This window comes from Orcinus orca, chromosome 7 (genome assembly GCF_937001465.1).
Source record: "Orcinus orca chromosome 7, mOrcOrc1.1, whole genome shotgun sequence".
NCBI classification, from domain to species: domain Eukaryota; kingdom Metazoa; phylum Chordata; class Mammalia; order Artiodactyla; family Delphinidae; genus Orcinus; species Orcinus orca.
In genome coordinates this window covers 85,113,341-85,132,534 of record NC_064565.1, presented here as the reverse complement: position 1 = coordinate 85,132,534, position 19,194 = coordinate 85,113,341, and the positions used below count along the sequence as shown (strand labels likewise).

At 39.5% G+C, this 19,194-nt stretch overlaps 1 protein-coding gene across 9 annotated transcripts in view; it reads left to right on the top strand.

Annotated features, from left to right (window-relative positions):
- The window catches only part of FTCDNL1 (formiminotransferase cyclodeaminase N-terminal like), a 94,214-nt gene extending 90,348 nt beyond the window's left edge, over positions 1-3,866 (top strand). For 7 of the 9 annotated variants that reach the window (XM_033430564.2, XM_033430547.2, XM_049712331.1 and 4 more), the window contains one exon: positions 2,455-3,866. In XM_033430564.2, coding sequence (XP_033286455.2) covers positions 2,455-2,891 — 437 coding nt within the window. In that variant the 3' untranslated portion in view covers positions 2,892-3,866. The remainder of the gene's footprint in view (positions 1-2,454) is intronic. The other 2 variants (XR_004483885.2, XR_007478456.1) reach the window with 1 other exon arrangement.
- Positions 3,867-19,194: the final 15,328 nt, after the last annotated feature.

Here is a 19,194-nt window from a genome sequence, read left to right as displayed (position 1 = left end):
CGTGCGCCACAACTACTGAGCCTGTGCTCTAGAGCCCGCGAGCCACAACTATTGAGCCCGCGTGCCACAACTACTGAAGCCTGCGCACCGCAACGAAGAGTAGCCCCTGCTCAACACAACTAGAGACAGCCCATGCACAGCAACAAAGACCCAATGCAGCCAAAAATAAATAAATAAATTTTAAAAAAGAATTTAAAACACACATAACAAGAGCATACACAAAAGAAATGATTATTCTGTGTTGTTTGTGATTACTCTTATTTTATTTAGAAGAGAATATAAAAGTTACTTCTAATGTTCAATTTTATTTTTCTAAGAAATAATTAGCTTTTGAAGGAATTTTTTAAGTAGAGATTTATTTTAATTAAGTGAATCAGTGTTGGGACAAGTGAATTCTTTATGGCACTCTTGTGCTCTGGACTTAACATCTAAGCTTATTCTACATCTAATAACTTATCTTAGGTAATGAGTTCATTTATTAGCAAGAATGATCAATTTTAGAAATTCTGTGACAGAAGGTACAGTTATTGGGCACATGGTGGTAACAGGTGCCTTGGAATCTGCTGGATGGGGGATTCAGAAAAAGTCCCATGTCTTTAGGGATGGAATGGTCCATGCCACCATACTGTGGGGAGGAAGAGCCCTGGGTCCATATGAACGAACTTGCCTTGGAAGTGACTAGCTCCCCCAAGCTGATAACTTACATATGAATATCTGAATGTTGACTGGGCATATCAAAGTTCTGGTATAGCAAAGCACAATAGGCCCAATAAGTATTTTGAATAGTATCAATACTTAGTATAACCCAATATATGTATACATACTTTTCAGCAAAATCTGAGTGTGATCTAGCTATTTGTTTGAATAATGATAAAGATGAGGCCACTTCTTGAGTCAGAATAGGGTATGTATATCAGATATGAGAAAAATGGGGCTGTTTGTAACATTACCTGTTGAGGGGTAGAGGAGAGAGAAACCATGCTTGGATGCTTTCCATTAATGAATGACATTAGCATTGACAAGAAAAATTTCCAGTTGTACTCTGTGAACTGTTAAAACTGATATAATTCTCAAAGATATTTAGAGTAAGTGATTGGTATATGAGGTTGAGAGAGATATGTATTGACTGTTAGGAAATTTAATTTTTATGAAATAAGCATTATGGAGAAATACTGTAATCTGATTCATTCCTGCAGAATTCCCAGTAGGAAGAGGCCCAGCCTCGGGAGTTGAAATGTTTCATTATGTACATGTGTGGAAAAAAGATGAAATGTGGTTTCCGTGTGCTGATTTTCTGTAAAGCGTCTATTAGTATGAGAGTACCCAGGCTAGGCAGCAAAGCCCCCAAACCACGACTGTCTAGGGGAAAGTGAATTCAGCAGGATCTCTCACTGGATACTGACACCATGAGCAATAAGTTTGAAAGTAGCAAGAAAAAGCATTGACAGTAAAATAATGTTGGAATAGTAACTAAAGAATTGTCTTATGCTGAAGGTGAGGTCAGCCTTTTATCCCTCATCAATCCCTAGTCACTTTGCGTTTAGAAATGTAAAGTTCCCCCAAAATGAAGAAACTGCAAACCTAAGCTTTTTATACCAATGCTAATTTAACCAAGTTGTCCATCTTATAATGTAAACTATAATTAGAGCAGGGCTATTTATGTAACATGAGCTGCATCTTCCCCAAGGCAGGGAAAAGCAGGACAGTTGCCCCTGGGCTCTAGAGTAACCAGGCTCTGGAGTAGCAATGGCAGTCCCAGTCCCTTGGGAAGCTGGGGATGGAAGAAAGAGATGCCTCCAACTGGTTATACCAAGAAGGTATACATAGTGCCCCAAACCCTGCCCTGCCAAACCCACATGGTCATGAGACACAAGAGTCCCTTTGTCCTTCCCAATTCCAAGACTGTTTGTCACTTTTTAGTGACCTCCTTTCCTAGCCAAGACTGTTGCTGAGGTTCATTTGAATCCGATCTTAGCCTAGCTCAGTGATGATGGGTCTGTGTTTGGGGTGGAAGGGATGGGTACAGAGTGTGATTTATTCCTGTCTCCCAGACCCGTAGTCCTGGCACTGAATTCCAGCCCCTGTGGAGATGGCCTTCGAAATGAATGGAAGGCCAAGACATTTTGCTGCTGTTGATATTTAATTTTCAAATGTGCCTTTTGAAATATCTGTTGATACTTTAGAAAGTCTGGGCTTTTCTTAACCATTCTAGAAAAAACATCCAGATACATTTAGAGTAGATAAAAGTATCTGCTTATAGCTCAAATAACTCTGTTATTAAAAATATGTATGACCTTTAGACAATTCTGGAGTTGATAATGAGGAATATTTGTGTATTATTTTAAAAGTAAAACCAAGTAAAGGAAACTCCTTGGATTAAAATTGGGTAAAGAATAGAATCTTCAAAATGAGGCTTTCACTTTGCTTGATTAACATGCTTTTCTAATGATTTAGGCATCGGCGCTAGCCCATATGTGATGAACTGCAATGTTACCATAGATTCTCAAGACTTGGCTCTGGGAAAAGAGATCGCTAGTGCCATTCGGGGCTCAAATGTGAATGGATTGAGGGGCGTCCAAACGATGGCTTTTCCTCACGAAGGGAAAATTGAGATAGCTTGCAATGTAGAGAGTTTTGAAGATCAAGAAGTTACAGAAACCTCAGAAGGCTCTCAATACATGGCTTACAGTGTCCTTGGGGACCATTTTTATTATGTATCTCCTCATTACATAGAAGCTCAAGTTAAAAAATTGGCAAGTGGTCAGGGAATTGGCATTAAAGGAAGAGCATTAATTGGATTTACACCCCAAGAGTGCAAGAACTGTGCTGAATATGCTATTAAGGAAGGTATTGGGGAGTTCTGGAAGATACGCAGAGGCATTTTCATGTGATCCAATCTAAGCCTTCATTGAAATTGTAAGGAAAAAATATCAGCCCTTACAAAGTTTTCTTTTGGCCAGTGAAGACAAGTGGAAGATCCAAGAGCTTGGTTCCAGCTGTGAATTGGAAAACTGGAAGCATTCTCTGTCCAGTGACAACAACAGGTGTTGAAAGATTGTCCATAATCGCCTTATGATATTTCTAGTCGTCATTAAAACTTCGTGAAATCCTCCTCTGTATCAAGTTCATGCACTTGCATGTACTAGAAGCCCTCCTGAATCAGCTGGGTAAAATGGCCATCGTTGCCAAATCGTCTTTAATTATCATGAACAAAACTAAAAACGGACTCAATTTATTTGGTTTTCCTGACCTCTTTATTCCAGAGTCCTGTATTCAACTCTCATTTTTTAAGTAATCATTTTTTTAATGTGCACTTTTAAAAATCAAGTACTAAGTAACTAAAAAATGGGGAGAATTATAAAATAAAATTACTCTTTCAAAGCATGATTGTTCTTTCCTGCCTTGTTTGGGATGACCCACTGTTCATTCTGGAGCCAGATTTGTCTAATTTTTTTATGTTTATGTGGAGAAGTGGAATGATGGTGTTGGGCATGACTTCAAGGGATTGTATTTATCCTTTTTGGAATTTAAATGGGAAGTCTGAAGGTTTAGGGAATTTATTGCTCTTGAGCAAAGAGAAGGGTTTTGGTGGAAAAATGTTATTTGAAAGAAATCAAAATAGGTTGCCTCTCTGTGAACTGAAAGAAGCCACCACTTGCTGATTCTGGCAATTTTATGTAAATCCTTAGTGCTTATAATTCTTTGGTACAAGATGCTTTCTGTTCATAAAGCACAAAGAAATGAATTTTTCCATAGGTTTTGTTTAGCAAGAAAGATTATGGTCTTGTCTAATAAGAGCACATAATGTGAGTTTATTTTAAGTAATTAAAAATAAAAAAGAGGTTGAACTCAGTCTTTTTATAGGATCCAGTAATCTATCCTAGTATATTTTTTTGACTTACATTTGACTCTTGACTGTGATTGCATTAATTGTGTTTCAGAATTGTGCTTTTTTGGGGGTGTTTTCTTTTTGCTGTTTAATATAAATACAGCAAAGATGGAGAAATGATGAACCAGGTGTGGTTTTCAGGCGTAAGGAAGTTTAGTTGCTGTGATGAAGAGAGCAAATGCTCTCCAGTTAGACCCAGTGAGTCCGGGAGAGCTGAGAAGTTGTCATGCCTCTTTTTTCTCTTGCTTTGGCAGAGGCCATGTGGCCTAGTAGGATAAGCGATGGACAGTGGATTCTGGCTTGGGTTCTGGTCCTTGCTCTTACCTTCCCCGTAGGCATAGTTTCATTGCCTATAAAACAGGGAAAAGAGTTACTACTCAGATTGTGTTCTAGGGGATAAATGGAAGTACTTTGTAAGCTGTAATGTAAAAATGAAATATATTAACACTTTTTCTAGAGCTTTGCTTCAGTTTTGGTCATCACTATTAAACACATGAGAGAGGGTAGAAGCACAGGTTGTCACTGAGTCATTAGGGGTTGTAGTAGGAGTTGATTCCTTTGCCACTTGCCTGGATTAACCTCTCCAGATTCGTGTCACTGCATTCTAGACTGCCAGTTTTGAGCAAGGCCTGTTTATAACCAAACACCTATTTAATGGGTGTACGGAGTTTCAGCTTTTGAAGATGAAAAAATAATTCTGGAGATGGATAGTGGTGATGGTTGTACAATAATATGGATACTTAATGCCACTGAACTACACACTTAAAAATGGTTAAAATGGTAAATTTTATGTATATTTTACCACAATTATTAAAAATTATATATTAATTTCATAAAAATTTAAAAAAACACAAAAAACAAACATGTGAATAAGACAATTTCACTAAGCCCACACTTTCTAAATAAAATTTTGTCAAATTTCTAATATCCATTAAAGTGTACAAACATATAAGATCTGTTTTTCCCTTTTTAATCTATTATGATGGACTTGGGCACTACATGTGAGGCTTAGTTAATGGTTTAAAATGGAGTTGATTAAATTTGGCATTTGATCCAGCTGTCTTTTGTTTTGTTTTGCTTTGTTTTGCGGTACGCGGGCCTCTCACTGTTGTGGCCTCTCCTGTTGCGGGACACAGGCTCCGGACGCGCAGGCTCAGCGGCCATGGCTCACGGGCTCAGCCGCTCCGCGGCATGTGGGATCCTCCCAGACCGGGGCACGAACCTGTGTCCCCTGCATCGGCAGGTGGACTCTCAACCACTGCGCCACCAGGGAAGCCCAGCTGTCTATTTAAGACAATAATTTACTATTTTTGTTATAAACAATTTTCAAAACCAGCGCAACCTCACTTCTTACCACTTGTTCATATTCTAATTTCGCTGTTGTTTTCTATTGTCTTTCTCTCTTCCCCTTCTCCCTTGCTCCACCATGGTTCTTTAGAAAATCTGAAACAGCTGTAAGTTGCTGAAGGCTTATCCTTTGGACGGATGTGGCATCATCAGCTCTCTCTATGTATGAGCTGGCAGAAGTAGCCAGGATGGATCTATAACAATAAGAAGGATTATCAAATTGGGTTGAGAAAAATCTGACCAAACTAACAAATACCCTGATTCATATTAACCTTTTCTCATATTACTCTCTTAGAAACAGACCAACACTTTGTGCAAATGTTTCTGCAGTATTTTTTCCATTGGACCTCAAAGTGGACATTGTATGGAATGTGGCTTCATAGCTTGTTTAACCTCCATCTCCTGCCAGATGACTTTGCCCATGACTTGTGCCAATTGTAAATGGGACAAAATCGATGTGGACAAATAGAGTTTACATTTTATTAACTCTTTAGTGTTTTTTACTCTACCCCACTTTAAATTCAAGTTTTAGTTTCTTAGAAGGGGGACAAGGAAAGCAAAAAGCTAGGCTGTGAGGTGATAAGGGCTTTTGTTGTTGGTGGGGAGGGGCTGTCATTTGCTTCCAACCTGAACTTGGGTTTGACTCCACAAGTTAAAACATCTTTAACATAAGGGGGAGGGCTAAGTAAAATATAACTGTAAAATGAAACAAAATGGGGGGTGATATTTTCATTCCTCAACATAATGAAAAGCCTTGCTCTGTAATTGGTTTGTACCGTCTTGGAAGTGGCGTCCATGGACCACAAAGGACCACTCTATGAGAGATCTGCAAGGAATTTATCATTCCCTCTGGCTGAGCCAAAGCAGGCTTGATATACAGTTTTGTTTAGTATAAATATTCTCATGTTACTGTTTACTCTGTGGGGATATGAGGATCTCACTGACAGGGTACGTGCTCCACTGCCTTGCTTTTAAAAGGCATTTTATTTGACTCTTTTGTTTGTACTTGCCCAGAAACTTCAGAGAATGGCCCAGGAACTTGTTTGATAAGCATCCAGACCACGCTCCCGGAGTATGTCGCACTTGGGGGTTCGAAAAGCTTATTGTTTTAAGCAGGCCCGCACATGGCTTCGAAGGAGCCCATTTTTCATAGGTAAGAACAGTTAGGCCGCTAACAGCAATCCCTTAGAGTGCTCCTCTAAGGTACAAGGAAAGGTGCTGGTGAAGCATGGCTCTGGTTGAACTCAGCCTGACGTTGGATTACTCTGTCACTTCTTTTGCCCAATTTGCAGTATTTTGCGGCTAATTAGTTTGTTGTGAGTTAAGATGAGCGACAGAGACCTAAACATGGGATGAATTGCTCTTTCTAAATGTGTAGTGCATGCATGGTCCAGCTTTTGTCTCTCAGCCCCACACCAACCCTCACCTATGCTGCTTTATGCCACCAGGACTCTGCCATTAGGCTCTGCCTCTCTGGGGAGCTGGACAGGGAGGCTGCAGGGCTGAAGGAGGAGAGGGGCTTGCTGTTTCAAGTTCCTTCCCGTTTCAGGCAGCCCCACCGCAGCAGTGGCTCTTGACCTGACAGTGGCTCTTGGTTCCAGGCTCCAGCTTTTTTCTCCTGTCACTTTGAGAACCTGCCTCAATGTGCGCTCAGAAGCACCGGCAGTGGCTGAACCCCAGCTCTGTGAGGCCTCTCTAGGCTTCTAGACTCTGAGAACCCTGCCCCCTCCCTTTGATCCTCCAGCCTTGGGGCATAGTGCTTCCTGCAGTTATTTTTATCTCTGGGCACCACGTTCTCTCCTAGCTCTTTTGGTTCTCCAACAACTGTTGACCAAATTTTCAACGTTATTTCTTTTGAAATACTTAGATCCTGTCAGAAATAAATTCTGACTAGATCCTGTCAGAAATAAACCTATCAACAGACCAAATGGAAGGAAAGGAGAAAAAGGCAGAAAATATTCAGTGTGGATCTATAGAACCTAATGAAAACAGCTTGTTGATGATTACTTGCCTTTTCTTCTCATTCGCATTGTATTCTCTGAATTTCATTGTTTTCTTATCATCACGTTCTGTGTTCCCTTTGACAGTCTTGCTATTCTTTCATCTAATAGGGAGTCTGAGTGTTGAATTGGGGTAAGGATTGGAAATATCATGGTAAATCATTGGACAGAGTTTTCCAGTGAATGTCTTTCATGTAGTAGCTTAGTCCACCATTAAAAATATAGACTAATATAATTTTAAAAATTAAAGTTGGGATTTCCCTCATGGTCAGTGGTTAAGAATCCACCTGCCAATGAAGGGGACATGGGTTCGAGCCCTGGTCTGGGGAGATCCAACATGCCACGGAGCAACTAAGCCTGTGCACCACAACTTCTGAGCCTGCACTCTAGAGCCCATGAGCCACAACTACTGAGCCTGAGTGCCACAACTACTGAAGCCCACGCGCCTAGAGCTGGTGCTCTGCAACAGAGAAGCCACCACAATGAGAAGCCTGCACACAGCAATGAAGAGTAGCCCCCACTTGCTGCAGCTAGAAAAAGCCTGCATGCAGCGACAGAGACCCAGCACAGCCAAAGATAAACAAATAAATTAATTCATTTAAAAACAAAGAAAAGAAAATTAAAGTCTTTTCAATCTTTTTTTTTTTTTTTTTTGCGGTACGCGGGCTTCTCACTGTTGTGGCCTCTCCCGTTGCGGAGCACAGGCTCTGGACGCGCAGGCTCAGTGGCCATGGCTCACGGGCCCAGTCGCTCCGCGGCATGTGGGATCTTCCCGAACCAGGGCACGAACCCGTGTCCCCTGCATCGGCAGGCAGACTCTCAACCACTGCACCATCAGGGAAGCCCAGTCTTTTCAATCTTTTAATAGTTGTATGTCTTTCCTTTCATTCCATCTTCACCTGCCAGGTAGATGATGCTTTTTAGCTGGTGGTAGGCTCCTAGCTAAACATCTTTCCCAAGCCTTTTATGTACCATCCTATTAACTTTTTCTTAGGAAACCCCATCTGCAACCAGTTACTGTTTCCTAACTTCTTAGGTACCTCTGTCTTCATGAAGACCAACTGCTTTGGGAAAAGTAATCATTATGATTGATGTAGTCTAGCAATGACCAAGTGTTATAAAATTATATTGTTTCTAGTAAGTATAAAGAATTTTTGGTAATTGATAAGTATTATTCTGTCTACCCTACAATTGTGTTTAGTAGTTCACCTTCCTTTATGATATCCACTCCACTATTTCACAAGGATAAAAGCAAGATGAAAGAGCGAGATACAGAAGGATGTCTTCAGTGAACCCTTTTAGCATCATTAATCGTGGCTACCTTTCATTGAATTCCAACTAAGTGTCAAGTACTATTATGTGATTTTCACAACAACCCTTTGGAGTAGATGACTGTAAAGAAATAAAATTCCCCAAGTTCTTTTTAGCCCACTGGGTCAGTCAGGAGTTTCCTCCCACCATATCCCATATTCTGTAGATTTATACTGCTCTAACCCTAAACAGTGCCCTTGAACCCACATCCTCAGGACTTCAGGCCTCTCCTCCTAGGCCTGGTCAGCATTTGCCTCTAGTTTCTTGTGATCTAGTGAGAAATTGTACATCCAGTTGGTTGAACATCCCCTTCCATGGCAGTTCCATAGGATGGCCCACCTCAGAATCCTGAAACTTCTTCCAGACCGTACTTCTGTACTCTTTTCTCATTTAAAATCTCTTCGAGATCTGTCTTTTACACAATTATCATATACTGAGTTCTTGCCCATTTATTCCTTCCTGTACCTGGAAGATCCATCAGCGTCCAGTTTCATAGCTTCCTCCCCTGGACTGTCAGTGTCTCCTCTGCAGGACTGATTCAGTGCTGCTAAGCACAGCCATGCCTCACCAAGTGAGGAAGTGGAGGATGAATCCCCACATCCCCAGATTTCTCCCAGATGAATTTCTGCAGATTGAGTCACAAAACTTGCTACAATTAATTGGGAGATTCCTGGAATCACTCTCACAGTCCTGAAAGAGCCACGATGTCTGTAGGACCCAGAATGGTCCCCGTCACTGTTTAAGTAAGGGAAGGATGTTGCCACCAGATGGTGCCAAAACTGCAGCTAGCACCAGGGCACATCTGGATTGTGCAGTCAATACCCCAGAAACTCCTGGCTGGCAGACCGCCTAGAGTCACTTGGGTTATTTGTTCTACTCTGAATTCACATCCCCACATTTCATGCAGTTATATTTTTTGGACTTGATTTGTTGAGTTGTGGCAGGGCTTTAATTGATCTCTTGTTTGGCTTGCTGGCTAGACTGTAAAGCCTCTGAGGATAAGGCTTCATTCACTAGTGTTTATTGAGCACCTACTGTATTTTAGCGGGGCAGATTTACCACAATGCTGAGGAAGCTTAAGCTGCGAGTGCCCTCACTTGTGTGAAGCCCGGGACAGGCCCTGGTAAGAAGCTCGTAGTGTTGTACGATTTTGTAAAACTTGCAAACATAAGATATTTTAGCCACAACTTGTTGAAACTGATGTATATTCCCAATTATACTTTATTAAACTTCTCCTCATGACAGGTGGTATTGGAGTGGCCAGGGTCGGCCTCGTGGACTTACAGCCTGTGCAGTAGCCCGGGGTCCTGTGCTTGTTCAGTGCTCTGCTGTCACTGAAATTCTGAATAATTTTCCATTTGCACTGAGCCCCACAAATTATGTAGCTGGTTCTGGGAGTGGCCATGGGCATTTTTGGACCCAGATAAAGGGAGGTTGAGTTGGGGATAATTAGGATTTAGTGTGATATATTTATGTGGTTCATAGTCACTTCCACGCGTAGTTAAGTTACTGCCAACTCTCCCAGTGGGGGAATGGCTTCCAGGAATACTCCTCTCTCCCACTGCGATGGCTTACCCAGTGTTGTGACACACAAAGCAGGACCAAAAGGTTGTCACAAATGAATATGTCTTCTGGTACCCAGCACCAGAAATGCGTAAGTTGTGGAGGAAAAACAAAAAACTGAGGCTCAGAGAGGTTAAGTAACTTCCTTAAGGTCATACAGCTGCTAAGTTGCAAGACCAGGTTTCCATTTAGTCTGTCCTTTCTAAAGTTTGTGCTTTTTACCCATTGCTGTCTAATTTCTGGAGCAATGAGTCATTTCCTCAGAAACATCTTCTAAGACCACTAGGTTAGGTTATAGACTTCATAATGCCTGTCCTTTCTTTCAAAGCCCACATCACAACAATTTAATTACTAAAGTAAATGTCATCATTATGCTTCACCCTCCATGGAGGAAGCCATCTGTTTCGTTTACAGCTTAGGGTCTCAGCATGTATAGTCAGTGAATTAGATTCTTTAGGTCTACTAATTTTCAGAGGTACCTTTGAGTGGCTTCTTGCTTCAAACGCTTTCTTTCTCGCCTTTCCTCCTCTCCCCACCCCGGGTGGAGGTGTTTGAGGGGGTCCTGGGAACCACAAAACATTAGGCTCAGAGTTAACACTGGAGAGTGTTGAGATGGTGCAGTTGGTAATGGAGAGGTGTTATCATTTATTCATTCTCACCTTCATGTGACTGCCTGATGCCCATTCTAGGTACCAGGTACCCATTTCTAAGGGGGCGGGGGTGCTGGTCACATGTCATAAATGTATCTGTTTCATCGTTTTATATTTTCGTAAACTGAGGCATCTTAAAATGGGGGAACACCTGTATCCAATTTTCCCCAGAATATACAACTGAGTTCTCTTATACTCCTCATTTCAGATGAGGTTTTCTGATGACACCATCTGGGAAATGTCACTTTGATTAAAGTAAATATGCAGCATAGTTAACACTGGGAGCCTATGTGAATTTCCCTAAGTAGCCACATCTTACAGAAGCAGAAGGCAGCTGGCCCTTTGGGTTGGGAGAACTTAAGAGTGTTGCATTCCACGCTTTGGTGTCAGCCGAATGGCAGTGTGTGGCCAACTGAGCTCTGAAGGGTCTTGTATATTTTTCTTTTCTTACCATTGGGCATTTTTTTTTCTTTTTCAGTTTATTTTGTCACTAAGAAAAAAATATATAAAAATAAAAAACTGAGCTTTATGATTGCCAAGTTTTTCTTCCAAACTAAGAAAAGAAACCAGTTGTTGAAAAATATGATGAATGGCATCCTTTGTTTTATTTTCAGTTCAGCACATGAGGGCACTGCTGTTGGAATGAGGCCAGATTCCCCAGGCAGTAGGGAGCCTTGGGCTGAAAGGAGACCTAGTTATTTTGTGGGGAGGGGGTAAGGTTGGTGTGTCAGGATTTCCTCTCAGCTCTCGCAAACATCTCTTTGCTTTCTCACGTGCCCACCCCTCCTATCTTTCAGTCATTCTTTGTGTTTTCAGCGCTTTCTACTGACGAGGATATTGTCTGTTTTTAAGGAAACACCACTGGTACAATGTGGGTCTTTCAGCCTTTAAGCTGTGGTTTTCGCAACTTCCACAGCTACTGACTTATTTGACTGTGGGGTCATGTATGGTTGAGGGCAGTAGTCACTTTTTAATGTGTAAGCAAACCCTGCGATTGTTAGCATTATTCCTTCTTTATTGTTGTCTTGTTACCAAGTGGTTTGGGAGAGCCAAGGAGCAGAGTCTAAGTTCTTTGTCTGCAAGTCAACCCCAGAGTAGTCCCCTTTGGAACTTCCTCTGCCACCTGCCCACATGCTGGAATTAAGGGGAAGGGCTGGGTAGGAAGGACCACACTTTACTCTCAAGGCGGCAAGGGAAATGTCTCAGATGACTTCAAAGCATCCACATGTTCCTAAGAAATTAAATCTAAAATTGCTCTGTGGATTTGGGTAAACCATAACTCAGCAGAACCTGTAGCATTTCCCCAATTCAGAAGTCCCCTCTGGAAACTGTGTGTACCTTGGCTGGCATATTTAACTCATCTGTTATAAATTTTGTTTGCAAGGGTGTTTTCCTCCCTAGACTGTGAGCTCTTTGAGACTGTTTTATTCACGTTGGTAATACCGTGCCTGGCGTGAGAAAAACTTTGTTGAATGAATTAATGGACAAATAACTGAATTCAGAACACTGGGGTGGGTCAGAACTAGTCAACTCTTTAGGCATAGATGGCTTAATTGTTCATCATCAGACTCAAGATTTTGTTGCATGAAGTTGAGTTACATTGAGACGTTGCATTTAAGGGAAGGAACCGTTTGGAACTTCCGGGGAACAAAGTTTGGCTCAGCTTATGTGTGAGGCTGGGGAAACAGGGTGGAGACACCAGAATTCTTCATGAAGTCAGGCAATAAAGTGACTCCAGAATGCAAACACCTGACTCTACTTCCCACGGAAAGATCAGCAGAGGGCAAAGTGTTAGTCTGAGTGCCTCCCATCTCTTCGTATTGTCATTATTCTTAGATTCAGACCATCTCTTAAATGCCCTGTGATCCACTTGTACACTCTTTAAGCAAAAATGATGCCAGGTTCTGTTCTGTGATTACCAGATTGGAGCTTTTCTCTCCCTGCTTCATTCAGTTAATTGAGCTGTGCTGGAAGTTTCAGTAATTTATTCGATGGAGTCTTTCTGTGCAAACAACCGCAGGCTGAGGGAAGGAGACTTAGCTAAATCTCTCAAACACTTGAAGTGCAGAATTCATGTTTTGGAAAACACCAGGGAGTCAGTGTCCTCAAATGTCATCAATAAAAGACAGTCTCCGTCATCAGCGCTTCATTCTCAACTGAGCTCAGAGCTGCCTTCTCTTATTGCTTTTTACATGTTTGCAGTATCTCATTCTTTCCTTGATTCTGGATTTTCACACCATATGGCCACATCTTTAAGTCATTTTTCAGCTGTTCTATTAAATAGTAAAATGAGATACAGAACAGATTTCTTTGATTTTAAAATAGCATTTTGAATTTGTGACTTTTTTGTAAATAAAAAAAGAAGTAAAGCCCTCAAAAGCATGAAATTTCAGGTATTCCTACCCAGACAGTGGAAGATGTAGCTTTTTACTTACTGAGACTAAATATATGTTTATCTTGTGGAATTTCAACTGCAGTATAAATTGATTCATTCATCCTGCATATTGAAATTCATTTCTACTTAAATAAGATTTAGCCTCCACTGTTGCTAATGAACATAGATTGAAAATGAAATTGAAAGTATATCTTTTATAACTATTCAATATCATATTTCTCATTAGAAATGATTACTATAGCTTATGAGCAAACATACTACCTATCAATAATGCTCTATTGCTATTATTGTAGTTGTGATTCTAATATTTAATAAAGTAAAATGTAGGATTTGTTTATATTTTACTTTTTTTTCTGGAATATTTAGTGTCAGTTTCATGAGAAGCTGCAAAGGAGAGAGTGTTACTGCTCACATTTAGATCTCACCAGTGTAGAGTTGATCCAGGTGGCTTAAAGCATTGAGTCCTACAATTTAATACAATTTACTTCTTAAAAGATTAGACATTTAAAAGGCTATTAAATATTTACTGCTTGTTTTCTGAGCCAGAAGGGGCATTTTGGGGTAAACGGTTTGGTTTTCTTTTGTTTTTTTAAAGAATAGCACTTAAAAAAAGAAAATCGCTACATGAACAAATTTTGTAATATGAGTAAATTTGCCATCGATCCAGACTTTAGCAGCAGGGACTGTGTCAATCACAATTAATCAGCTTATGAGTATGTGATCTGAAATCTTCAATTACCCATTAAAATCTGGACATCGACTTGAAGAAGTGACTGACCTAGAGTTGATTTGTTTAAAGTTAAAACCAAGTGCACTCAACATCCAGAAGGTCAGTAGTCTCTTTTTTTTTTTTTTTTTAACATCTTTATTGGGGTATAATTGCTTTACAATGGTGTGTTAGTTTCTGCTTTATAACAAAGTGAATCGGTCAGTAGTCTCTTAATTGTAATCCAATGAAGTCAGTTTTAGGTAGCATACAATTTGTGACTTTTATAAATACAGTTCACATATTTTTACTCCGATGATGATATTATTTGCTGGGGAAAGATACTTCAGTTAGGGATAAGTCCACTGAATGAGAATATTTTGTTTACTATTGATATTTTTTTAGTCATTATTTAATATGATACCTAGGAAAGTAGCAATTTGGAGCAGCCATTCTAAATAATTCAGGTAAAATTATGCTTTTTCTGAATTATTTGGTATATTCATTGTTTTTATTGTCACCATGATGAACTTAAACCAAATTTTAAATGACAGTAACAAAAAGGTAAAAAAATATTTTTAATCCTGTTTAAAATGTTAAAAATCACAGTCACTTCATGTGTTCTATTGTGTCTTTTTTATAGCATAAATCTCTGGAAGACATAGACGATATCACCCAACATGTAGTGTACCATTTCTAGAATGTAAAGATTGTCTTTAATAAGCTACAATTCAGAGGGCTGCATGTTTTCCACAAAGCAAAAATCACCTCTCAGCATTTACTAAGCACCTAAAAGTTATTGGTGGTAGAAAATAATATAGACATGGTGCTTTTTCCTAAAAGCTTGAAATTGAGAGAGACAGAGGGCTTCCCTGGTGGCGCAGTGGTTGAGAGTCCACCTGTCGATGCAGGGGACAGGGGTTCGTGCCCCCGTCCGGGAAGATCCCACACACTGCGGAGCGGCTGAGCCCGTGAGCCATGGCCGCTGGGCCTGCGCATCCGGAGCCTGTGCTCCGCAACGCAAGAGGCCACAACAGTGAGAGGCCCGCGTATGCTATAGACAAATCAGAGGGGCAAGCATTCCCCAAACTCTGCATTGTCATTTTCAACCTGAAAGTGAGCACAGAGATCCCCTCCTTGAAGGAAATCCCGCAGTGGGTTTGGAAGAGGTGCCAGTCTATTGGTGCTTTCAGGCCATTACCTGGCAGGTGGCAGCTTATTCTTCTCAGAAAAGAATTTATTCAATAACTACTTATTGAGGATCTTCTGTGCATCAGGCAGTGTTTGTTCTAGGACATGGAGCTGTGAATGAGACAAGGCCCCTGCCCTCAGGGAACTTGCTTTCTAGTGATAGTCTACAAATAAGCAAGTAAATAGAAAAGCTGTCATATGATGCTAATTACTACATAGAAGTAAAAAGCAGAATAAGGAGGATGTGAGAGTCTAGGGTGCATTTGCATTTTTGTAAGATGGTCAGAGAAGGCCTATTTGATAGGCCTTTTGCGCTGAGATAGGACAGAAAGAACACAGTGTACTTGTATGGAGGAAAGGCAAGGCAGTAGAACAGCTGGAATAAACCAGACAAAACCCTCCTCTCTAGTTACCTTGTATTGAGTGATCATGTTTGACACGGCATCACAAGTGGGAAAGAGACAACTTACAAGAGTATTCAGGTCAAAGGGTCCCTGATTCTCCAGTAAATACCATTCTAGAAAAATAATTTTGCCCTCTACTATTTATTGAATGCCTGTGTGGCAGGTGTTGGGTCGGGCATTTTGCAACAGTCCAAGTCGAAATTTTTCTTTAGGCACACTTGAAAATATAAAAAATCTATGAGAAAATAAAAATTTGCCAGCTCCCACCTTTTCTACCAGTCTGTACTCAAACAGATAATATTAATGAGATTAATATCCATTACTATTCATCTGGAATTATACATTTTTTAGGGCATCTGTATTTTCAGTGATGAAGTTTAGGGATTTCTGTCCATCTAAGACATGTCAGGTGGGGTACTGATTCATTTGAACATCAGTGTATGGAAAAGTGATCTTCAACTGGGATGATTAGCGATGCAGATTTTCCTCTTCATGCCTCTCCTTTCTGTAAGGTTTTGGTCCTACTCTTTGAACTAACCTTGCAGAGAAAAAACAATGATAACAAAGTGAAGTGCACATATAATGAGTATCTGTTAAAATAATAGCTCTGGAAAGCAACTGAAGTTTAATGCAACACAGGAATTTTCTCTTCTTCTTTAGCAGATTCACATTACAGCTGGTTTTAGGTCTTGGCCCAAGTGGTTGTGTGTTCTTGATGTCAATGCCATATGTTTAGGGGGAAATATCACTCCAATAGCCATTTAGACCCTCTCTTCATTCATGTGCGCTATGCATTTATTTTAATACTGGATTCTGCTTTTTTTAAATGAAAAGGTCTAGATCAAAAATTGGCTTAGAGTTTTAACTGTCTTTGTAATCAAATCATGGTTAGCTTTGAAGAATGGATAAGATTTTGTGGTAAAGATTCACAAGGGCAAAATGACTGTATAAATGTACTTCACCAAACTTCAAAAATACTTTTATCCCTTCCTTTGTTCTCTAGTTTGTTTTTGGTAATTTTATTACTTTTTAAATGGACGATGAAAGTTCATATATGTTTTATGTTTCTGTCAGTTGCTTCTCAAGTAAATATCCCCCTCCTCAATCTATTCCCAGGCAACTTGCATTAACCTCCAGAGGGTTTATATGGAAAACCAGACAAGAACGATGCCTTGGGTTATATGTCCTTTATTCCTATCTCACCTAATTTATTATTATTTTTCAACCTCATGTGTTATTTACATTTCCAACAGTCTTATTATGTTTCTGAGGGAACTTTGGACAGAGAGATACTTGCAGGCAGTTTGAGATGTTAATTTCACATGTACAAGTGTGGCGATTAGGATCAAGGCCTGTCTCCAATAAGAGAAAGGAACTTGAGTCCTCTTTCAGGGACATGAAGAAAGCCTCATTTCATCGTTTTCCCAGGGTCTCCTCTGGCCATTGTGTGATTCCAGAAGCATTTTGAGGTCACTCTGTTTGTGTGTGTGCCCCTGAATCCATCCATTAAATACAAATCAAAGAATTCTAAATTTAATAACATATTTGAGAGTACAATGAGAATCTAGAGAGAGAAAAAAAGATGTCTTCCTTAATTGAACCAGAATTGATGATTAAATTACTTGTGCTTGGTACTAGGATATTTGAAAATTTAAAAAACAGTCCCCATGGTTTTTGTCTAGGATCTAGCTTTGGATACAAAGTATGCACATATGGAGTAATTAGAGAGCAATTTGAAGCAGTGCATGGACACAAGAAGGAGATAAATCTCTATGCTGGGCATAAATGGCCTGTAGAAATAAGAAATCATCAGAGGAAATTCAATCAGTTTTTCAGGAAACACAAATTATTGAGAAGGGTGAGAATATTGAAGAATGAGATAACATAAGCAAGAGCACAGACATAGGAAATAAACGGTACCTAAATGGGCTGGTGGTAGGCATGTATGCGGTCAACACTGAAGGTCGAGAAAGTCCCAGGCCTTGGTTTTTGCCCTCAAGGAGCTAGCTCATAGTCAGCAGGGAGAAGAGTATGCAAGCCACCTAATATAGCAACAGTAAGTGAGAATAGATGGTGAGAGTGAAAAATCCTGTGCTGCTGGAGCGAGTCTGGGCAGGCTTCTTGAAGAAGGAAGTAAAGTTTGAAGAACGGGACAGGGACTTTCAACAAAAGGAATACCAGATTTGGTTGGATAGAAGTGAGATCTCTAGTGAGAAACAATCTTCCATGCACTTTAAAATCTAGTATCAATTATTTCTAAATTTAACGAAAGACCTACTACTTTGTGAGACCTTCTTGCACAATTGCTTTGGGACTTCATATTTGTGAAAATTGTTAATTCATCAAGTATAATGGAAAAATTATAATTTTCCCCAAATTGCATCTTCCATCATTTTTTAGGTTTTTAGGTTTTTTTCTTTTTAACAAAATTCACAGTGAATTGTTTTTTATATATAAACTTGTAAGGAGAGAAAAGACAAAATTCATAATGGAAAACCCTCCACATTATTTATCTATGTGTTTTTATCTTCTAAAGGGGGTAATATAGTTAATTCTTCTAGTACCACTATGAAAATGAACTCACATAAGTGATGTGAATTTTCAAATCTGATAGCATATACAAATACAGTGTAGCATATAGTATATATGAATAGGTTTATAGGTATACCTGCGTGCATATATATGTTTGAAAAGGACACCTTATATTTGCATGTAGCCTCTCTCATCACCTGTACTGTAGCATCAAAATTTTTTCTTTATACTCTTAGTCCTTTGAAAACCACAGTCATCAGAGTAAACAAAGTAGATGGCCTTTACTGTATAATACTATACGGATTTAACATAAATTTCACATTATGTACAATGACACTATTAAATGTGTTAATACAACACATAAAATGACCAATTCTTTTTAAATTTTAATGTTTAGCATATTTGTTTTGATTGTACGTGTGGGAACTATGAGAGCAGCTCTGCAAAAATACTTTGCAGGTTACCATAGTGACTAAATTGTAGTGCTTTATGGTGTTGTCCTTCCCCTGGGTCTTACTTTAGTTTCATGTTTTTTCAATCACAGTCCAATAGGTGATGTTTAGATTTTCCTATTCAAAAAAAATATTTTTTGTATACTCACATATAGGTTTATAACTTTACATAAATGTATAATTTGATCATGTTCACACACTTAAAGTAAAATCTCCTTTTTCTCTTCCTCTTTTTGCTGGGTCCCCACATCTCACTTCTCTTCTTCCTTCCCCCAGTAGGCAGTGTTAACAAATGATAAGTATCCTTTCATTTTTCCCCTCTGTTTCCATACAACTGTATACAGACCTATATATGCATTTACAAAAATAAAGCAGTATTTCATGGAAATCCTTCCAAATTAATTGATATACAATAGTTCCTATTTATTCCTTTTAATGGCTACTTAATATTCCATGTGGTAAATAGGCCATAATTTATTTAACCACTTCATTTCTATTTTTTCTACTATAAATAATGCTTCAATAAACATCATTGTAATTTGTCCTCACTGGTGGTGTTTTTATTTCTATGGGCTAGAGTCCAAGAAGTTGGGATTGCAGGGTCAAGGAATTTATTATGTATTTTAAATTTTCATAGATGTTACCATGTTACTTTCCCAAAGGACAGTAATACGTTATATTCATACCTAGCAATACCTGGGAGCATGTTTTCTCTTTGTCCCTACCACAATAAGTGTTATAATTCTCTTTAGTT